We start from the raw sequence: 8851 nt of genomic DNA on the forward strand, positions 1-8851 counted from the left end.
AGAGTGCCACCATTATAACAGACATTTTTATTTTTGATGCCTTTTAGTAAATGAAAGTAGGACTAATTCCAGTGACCAATTCGTCTTTTTTTTTTGCTGTCTGCACAACTTTCAATGTTCTAGGTGTATTAGAGAGCAATTCACTCTGATTGAAAGAAGGCTGCAAGTGGTTGACTCCACCTCTACCTTATTTATACCGCAGATACCTGAAAATTAAGGAGCATATTTATTTATTAAGCTCTAGATTAATCTGTGCTTATTTTATTAACTTTTTCATTATTTTAAAAAAAGCCCATGAAATACTAGCACTGTGCATGGCAATCTATGTGAAAAAGATCTCTAGTGAAAAACAAAACAAGAGTTTATAAACACTCAACAGAAATCAGGATATAAAACAAACCAAAACAAATCAAATCCAGAGTAAAGCAAAAGTGAATATTTTTGGTATATAAAGAAACTGTTCAACAAATAAAGCAAACTCCACTCAAAGAACTGTTTACAGTTGCTCTAAAATGCATCATTTAGTATTCAGTGAAATTGTTAGATTACATCTATATACAAGCGTGGGACCTATGTTTTGAAGCACACGATCCATGTAACTGGAACAGTTCTATTAGACCCAGTTTACAGCAGATTCTTTAGTGCTGGCAATAGGGGAGATTCACCATATACACTAACAACTCCACTATCTCCTCTGTCACCCAATTTCGCTGCCTGGGTGTCACCCTCGACTCCTCGCTCTCTTTTGCCCCCCCACATTCATTCCCTTGCCCAAGCCTGTCGCTTCCAACTACGCAACATCGCCCGCATCCGTCCTTTTCTCTCTCAGGATGCCACCAAAACTGTCATCCACGCACTCATCATCTCCCGCCTAGATTATTGTAACCACCTCCTCACTGGCCTCCCCCACTCCCGTCTCTCCCCCCTCCGCTCTATACTCAATGCGGCCGCAAGACTCATCTTCCTCTCACGCCGCTCCTCCTCTGCCTCCCCCTCTCTGCCTTGCCTTACACTGGCTCCCCTTCCCCTACAGAATCCTTTTCAAACTCCTCACCACCACTTACAAGGCTCTCTCCAACTCTACTGCCCCTTATATCTCTAACCTCCTCTCCATTCACACTCCTGCCCATTCCCTGCGCTCGGCCAACGACCGCCGCCTCTCCTCCACTCTTATCACCTCTTCCCACTCCAGAATCCAAGACTTTTCCCGTGCAGCCCCCCTTCTCTGGAACGACCCCCTCGTTCCACCCGTCTCTCTCCTACTCTGTGCTCCTTCAAACGTGCACTCAAAACTCACCTCTTCCTCAAAGCCTACGAACCATCTACTTAACCCCCATCTCCTCCCTTTAGCTCGGCCTCCCTTCTCTCCTCTTGCCTCAACTGGCTCCTCTTGTGCCTGGTCTGTTTACCCTCCCTTAGGATGTAAGCTTGTATGAGCAGGGCCCCCTCCCCTCCTGTCTCCATACCTGTTCTTCCGCTCCGTCTTTACTGCATATGACTAGTCTGAGTTTCTGAAGTATTGGTACTTTTTGTTCATTGTTCTGTATGGATTCACCCTGTATAGTCTACTGTTAGTACTGTGTGCGGCGCTGCGGATACCTTGTGGCGCCTAACAAATAAATGATATTATTATTATTATTATTAATAAATAATACACTAGGTTTCCTCCTCAAGTTAAAAACTACAAAAAAATAATTAAAAATCTATATATAAAAAGCACATAAAAGTTGATCAGTGTCACTTTTATTATTCACAATTAGTCAAACTAAATTACTATAACTAATAGTATTAGGTTTCCTTCCAGCAAAGATTTGCTGAGGTCTCACTAACTGTGCCCATGTGTAGTGTAAGTAAACCACTTATTTCTGCACATGGTAGAAAAATTTAAAATAATCTTTCTGAACATTTGGGTACATGATGCACACTGTTGGTTAAGCCAGCTAAAGCATAGATAACCTGTATCACCACAGCTACTGGAAAGAAACAGGTCGTCAGAAGCTGGACTGCCAAAAAGTAGCAATGTGATGTGAAGCTAATCCCCTTCAAGTTTCTAACAACAGGAGATGGGTCGGTGGATGTAGAACCTCTGTCCTGAAGTTGTGTGAGAACAGGTAAAAAATAAAACCTGTCGCTTACATATATTTTTACTCAATGGAACAACACATTTTTTTGGAGACAGCTAGTACATTTCTAAAGATAAACCTGTTTTGGGTAAAACATTTTTACACACAGTTCATGTTCTTGAGTCTGATCTTTAGGCTGAAAGTACATAGCTTATACGAAACCACAACCACTTAGGGCCTGTACTTTGATGGAGGGAAAAATGTCACACCATGTAGGTTAGTGGTATTCAAATGGAGCTCCATGATTCGGCTAATTTCCAGTTTGATACCATGAGTACATGAGTAGATTTAAAAAAAAAACAAACAAACAAAAAAGTAACCTCTGATCACAATAGTGTCTCTTGCTTGTATTGGAGTTATTTAATTAATTTATAAAAATGTACACTAACTTTATATTTGTCCAAGGCAAATATTGGACAATACATTTATGTGGTCTCTGCAATTTGTTAATAAGCATACTTGCCAAGTTTGTTGTTCAATAGAATTTCACTGTCCCTTATTTCATCCCAAGGCTATTTTATTTGTGATTGATATTCCTGTCATAGGACAGTGGTTTGTGTGGTGGCCAATAACAGGAAGAAGTAGGACAACATTGGGGTTTGGGCCAGAGAATTAAAAAATATTTAGAAAGAATCTGTGTCAGACTGTTTCACCAGTGCTTAAACCCCCTAGTCAGACACCCTGCCCATGCAAAGCAGTGTCTGCAGAGAGACCTTGGAGGACCAGGATTTTGGCAAGTTCGGTGTTAGAGCATTAGAAAACAATTAGGATCAGGCAGTAGAAACATTATTTGCTGAAGGGATCATTGATAAAGCATATATAACACAGTAAGGGGGAGATTCAATTAGATGCATTGTTTCTAAGAACATCGTGGCTGCGCATTTTTACCGTTAAATGGTAAAAATATATGCTCGTTTTTGCTCGCAGCTCTATGGGACACAACGAAAAATGAGCTGATATTTCACTAAAAAAACAAAACAAAACAAAATAGTTGTCTTCATGGCCGTTAGAGACACATCGCGCATATTTTTTTTTTTTTTTAATTGAATCTCCCCCTAAGTGACAACTTGGAAAGAAAACTGAAAGTAGTGATGCGAATACAAAACATTTTTATTAATTTCAATTTTCTTTTTGATTTTCTTTAAACAAAACAGAAAATGATTAAATGACTCAAAAACAAAAATGAATCACATTTGGTTATTTAGCTTTTTTTTTTTCAGAATGTAAAAAATAAAAAAATATGATGATGTAATATGAACTATGAAACAAAATGAGACTTTCCTCATGTTCATTTTTATTACTAAGGCGCAACATATTCAATTTGTGATGTAGCCCTTACACCACAGCAAATATTTATGTATTACAACTTCCTGAGGAAAGAACAGGGTCAATCATTTGTTTTTGGAGGAAGCCACCTTAAATTATGTGATTTTTAGATTATAAGTTACAGGATTCAGAATTTATAAATACGCAATTTGTAGATTGATCCAAATAAATAGGATTGTCTCGACATTTACTGCTATTTTAATATATTTAAACAGTCTTGGATGTGTTAAGTGTTAGAATCGTTCAAACTATGCCTCAATCAAAAGAAGCCTATGTAAATCTATAGTGTTCAAGATGCTAATACAGAAATATCTCTGGCTGGATATCAATAAAAAAATAAATACAAAAATGCTTGTGAAAATACAATCTATATCCTAAAGTACTGAAAGTGAATTTGTATTATTTAGACATAGTACTTTATGTCAATTCCAAAGATTCTACATTAGTTTCCAGTCCTTAAAAGATGCATGGCACAAAATGGTGACCTATAGCTTACCCCTCACCATGATTGCATTTGATAAAAGTTAAATATATCTGGCTAAAATGCCTTGAGAAGATGGAAGATTCAATTAAAATTGAATATGAAATTCAACATATAAAAAACACTTTTGAGCACAAAATAGTCAAACTGTTTTCAGAGTATAACTTTTTTCATAAGTTTTCTTATCAAAAGCAGCAGGTGTCTTTTTTTTTGCTTGAGAAATAAAAACAGACATGTTGGAAGGACAAAGATTCATCCTTTCCATAAATTATTAAATGCACTGAGGAAATGTGTCTCAAAGTATGAGTGTTTTTGTTTCATATAAGAAATTTGTGCATAAAAAGGACTTACATGTATTCTGTAGTGTAGGGCATCCATACAATATGGTAGGAGTTTCTTAGCCTCTCATATACACAGGCGTTAATTTAAAGCATTTAACACACATTCAAAAAGCTTATTAAAACATGCTTTGACAGTCCAACAAATATAAGCAAATTGACCTACAAGAACACTTTCTGACACGCGTTTATTTTCTGTCAATTTTGACATTGCCTGCCGCATTTAAAATCTTTAACACCAAGGAAACTGCATAGCACAGTATACAGCAACGTGTCTTGAAGTACAAGGTTTTGTCCATCCGTTAGCCTATGTGCTCAAGCCATTAGAAAGAGGGCAGTTCTGAGCTTAACCGTCTGTCAGTATGTGAGGCGTTCCCACAATAATTTAGGAGGCGTTTTAAGCTGGTCACCTGAACATCATTTACAGATGGATGCAGGAAATCCAACTCTAACCATTGAATGGAGACAAAAAAAAGCCAAAATCCAGATTCATAGAAGGTTTCCTGTCTCCTGGGATTTCTCCATAGTCTTGGTGTTGCTGAACATCAAAGGAACAAACTTAGGAGAATCCTCAAGATCACTGGACTGTAGAATTGCCCTACAAAGAACAAAAGAAAAACAAAAAAAAAAAAAAAAAAAGCTTTATACAATTATATTTTGCATTAATTTTAGAAGTTACGACATTAAACTGAAATAACAGTTACATATTTCAAAAAGTGTGAATTGTTCATACTGTAAATTTCTTTTGCTAAATATGCACCATGGTAGCCTTTACAATAGGTAGGTTTCTTTTTACTTTAGGTAGAGATCAGTCAAACAAAACATGACCTCCAGACAGCATATAAGTCAGCGCCTCCCCTCACTCCATGTCTTGCAGTATTTCCCAAGCTGTCTCTGAAACATGTAAAAGATGGTGGAAGGTTTGGGCTGTCATTGCAGCCTTTACAATAAGTTGTACTTAAACAATATATAGGGGGTGTAAGGAGGCACCAATAACAAAAATAAGCTTAGTCACATCCAATTACTCTGATGGAGAGGGAATTTGACATTTCTATTCATATCATTGAATGGTCTGAACACACTCATATTTGTAAGTTCCAGGAAACTATATATGACAAAAGTGAGGATTGAGGGGAAGACCCCCTTGCTAATGGCTAGCATACACCTCTTCCTGTTAGCTAGTGTAAAACACAGGGCCCCTACTTCCTGGTGGCTAGCATAAGCAGAGTTCTATACAGGACAGAGAAACATAGTACTAACAGCAGCGGAGGGTTCAGGCTGATAGTGAGTCTAAAACCCAGTGCCATACCCTGCACATCTAAAAGTACATCTGTTGTTTATGTGCTTTTCATGTGTTTATCACATTTTGTCATTTCATTGCATTGAATGGAGTGCTGCTTAACACATTAAACATACATAGCCAGCACACACCCAGTTTAAAAGTCAGAACATGCAGACATTATGAAACTAAAAATAATAAAGTTACTAAAGACACTGCAAAATTGTAATGCTACAAAAACAGATAAAAGTTTTCTCAAGATACTTCTCTTTTAAAATGATGATTTATGGTTCAGTACTTTGATACAAACTAGGTCTTATGTAGTCTGTTTTCAGCCATACCAAACAAATAAAATAAATAAAAATCTAAACTAAAATATAAAAAGGCAAGGTAAGACATCAAGGGGTTTCTACAGTGTGGTTCAAACATGTTACAACTACCAATTACTAATAAAAATGATGCCATATAAAAGTCTATAAGAAGAATTCAATTGACAGCATTACTCGTGAAAATAACGCGGCCCGCACACTATTACTGTTATTATGGTAATAGTGTGCATTGTTGCTGTTAAAACATACAGTAATTTCAACGCCGATTTTTGCTTGCAGCTCTGAAAGTCGCAAGCAGAAATCCACGTTAAAATTACCATACTAACGATAACAGGGCGTGGGCTGCGCTGAGTAACACTGTCAATTAAATACCCCCCTATGGACGTTAAGAGGAAAGGATGGTGCCAAAAATAACGTCTTGGATACTACATCCCACTCTGCCTTCGATCAGGAGCATAAATTAGGACTTACTTTTGCTCTCTCAATGGATACACGATCTTGAGAAGCTCCAGTACAATAGCAGCTCCTATCACTCCAAAAATGACAACCTGTAGGAGGTTAACCAAGATGGGATACAGAACGAACCATATGTGGCACAACTTCTCCCTCACCTCATCTGCAAACTGGCACATTACCTAAAATAAAACAAACATTATTCAAAAGCTTTGTTATCAATTTAGATGGGTTTCTTTGAATGACCAACAACACATGCACTACTGACATGCTCTTTTAATGGTATCAAACAAGTGAAAAACCAGTCCTCAATTACAGTCAACAAAATAAAATGTAACCTAAGCATTAGACATTACATCACCTTATAAGACGATGCTGGAATCACTGCTCGGATTGGGGTTTCTGGGAGCTTGCCAGGAAATTGCTCCTCTTCAAGTGTTGTGTTCTGCCCAATGTTGTATTCCCTGGTAGTCTGCTGTGGAATACTGTCACCTGCTGGTTCAAATAACATAATATATCATTACTACAGCTCGGTTTATTTATAGAGGAAGGGCTTACTCAACTATTAAATAAATATACAAGTTATCTTGCTACTTTGCATCATGTTTGATCTTACCAATTTGACGCCACACAATTACAAATAAATCACATCACCTAATATGACACGATTTTAAATTTGTTACCGACTTGTCCACTACTGGCAAAAAAAGCATATAGTAAGCATACTAATTATTTATAGAACTCTAACATGAAACATAGAAAAGGGTTATATTCTTGGGTAGAACACATTCCAATAAAGAAGTACCAGAAATATATAAAAGCAGCACTTATCTCCACAGCATGGGCTGTATGATGTTCTCTCTGAGCACTGTCCGAAAACAGTCGCATGTAACATCTAAAAGGAGGTTTCAAAATGTATGGCAGATAAGTCCCTCTAATGCATTTCATCATCGGGACTTTGTTAGGAAGGCTTGATGTAATCAGAGGGGAGTTTATATAAAGAGAACATACATTATAAAATAAGTAACAATTATACACAGCTTTAAAGGGTCTTAACAGAGGCTAACTTATATGTCACATTCACACCAAGAAATCTGTATTATTTTATTTACATGATCTGTAAAATCAAAACAATAAAATCATAAAACATCTCAAGAAGAATTATTAAATTTGCTTGTACTTGGCATCTCTTCAGAGTACATCACATGCTATTTTAGTAGAATGCCATTCCCAAAATAATAAGAGACAAATAGTTTTTGGCTTCACCCTCTCATCTCTCTAGAGTAAGTGTTATACTAATCACCTAAATTTTATTTATTTTCCAAACAGGTCCCTGAACCTACTATAAGGTTACGTTTATTTTTTTCTTGGCTGCAAATCAGTATTCAGATTCACTAAACTCTTTTTTCATGTTTTTTTTTTTTTTTTTAAAAAGAGATGTTACCTTTCAAAAGGATTAGTCTCACGAGTTCAAAAAGAACATTCAAACATTTTATTTTCATTTACTATATACATTATGGTCTTGGTTATATTTACTAGAGAAATGTGTATTATTTATTCTTGGTTTGGATATATTCATTGGATTTAGGATTATATATATCATGTAACTGATTTATTCACTGTTGCTGAGCTTATTCACATTAAACCCTAAAATGTGGTAGTATGTTATTCATTGATCATGTTTTAGGTCTTTTCATTTGGGAGGGAAAAACAAAACAAAAAAAAACCCCATAAAAAACCATACCACTAGTTTGTTCTCAGAGACTTGGTGGTATTCATTTATTGGGTTTTGCATCTCCTTATTGGTCCAGACAGACAAAGGCTCACTATTTTGATTGGCGCTTATCCATTTTCATTCAATAGAGTGAGGACGTGCACCAGCTTGATTTAATTACATGAAAAGCAGTGGTACACTAACAGATATCATCACTGTATTAAGTGATATAACATAAGAGTAATATTAAAGAGTATTCTTGGTGGGATTGTTGCATACAATTATACTACTTAACAAATGCTAAAAACATTAAGACAACATATTAATTAGAGCTGTATATAAAATGGTTATACCTGTTTATAATGGATGCTCTCTAAACTAAACACTTCTGATCACATGAAGCCAACCTTCCTGATGAAGACCTGATGACAAAATGTGCCTTGGGAGGAGTTTTGAAACAATCTCCTCTTAGATGTTACATGTCAAGGTGTCTTTGTACAGTGCTTGGAGATGAACATTGTACAGCTCATGCTGGTCACAAACCACGTCAGCTGTGACTGTTTCTGGTGCTCAGAAGCCCAGAGTTACATACGCAATAAAGAAGGTAGCTGAATTGGGACAAGGGAAGTGTAAATGCAAAATCCTTTAATTCAGGAAGAAACGCTGACTGATTTCATGACTCTTACACGGCCCAGAGCTAAAAATTTAACAAAATTAATCAAACCTGCAAATAAAAGAAGGGGGGAAGCCATCTTACCGGATTCTGGGGCATTTGGAAAGGTAAATGAGACATCTTTGTTCCATGGGA

The 8851-nt window shown here is 36.6% G+C and overlaps 1 protein-coding gene across 1 annotated transcript; it reads right to left on the reverse strand.

Moving 5' to 3' along the window:
- Positions 1-3212: 3212 nt before the first annotated feature.
- On the reverse strand, positions 3213-8843 carry LOC142133406 (glycoprotein integral membrane protein 1-like). Its single transcript, XM_075194454.1, has 4 exons — positions 8801-8843; positions 6691-6821; positions 6348-6511; positions 3213-4866 (listed from the first exon to the last, which is right to left on the reverse strand). The coding sequence occupies exons 3-4, from the start codon at positions 6506-6508 to the stop codon at positions 4758-4760; spliced, it is 270 nt and encodes an 89-aa protein (XP_075050555.1). The 5' UTR covers positions 6509-6511; positions 6691-6821; positions 8801-8843; the 3' UTR covers positions 3213-4757.
- Between the last annotated feature and the right edge of the window lie 8 nt (positions 8844-8851).

The sequence above is a fragment of the Mixophyes fleayi genome, unplaced genomic scaffold (genome assembly GCF_038048845.1).
Source record: "Mixophyes fleayi isolate aMixFle1 unplaced genomic scaffold, aMixFle1.hap1 Scaffold_3792, whole genome shotgun sequence".
Taxonomy (NCBI): domain Eukaryota; kingdom Metazoa; phylum Chordata; class Amphibia; order Anura; family Limnodynastidae; genus Mixophyes; species Mixophyes fleayi.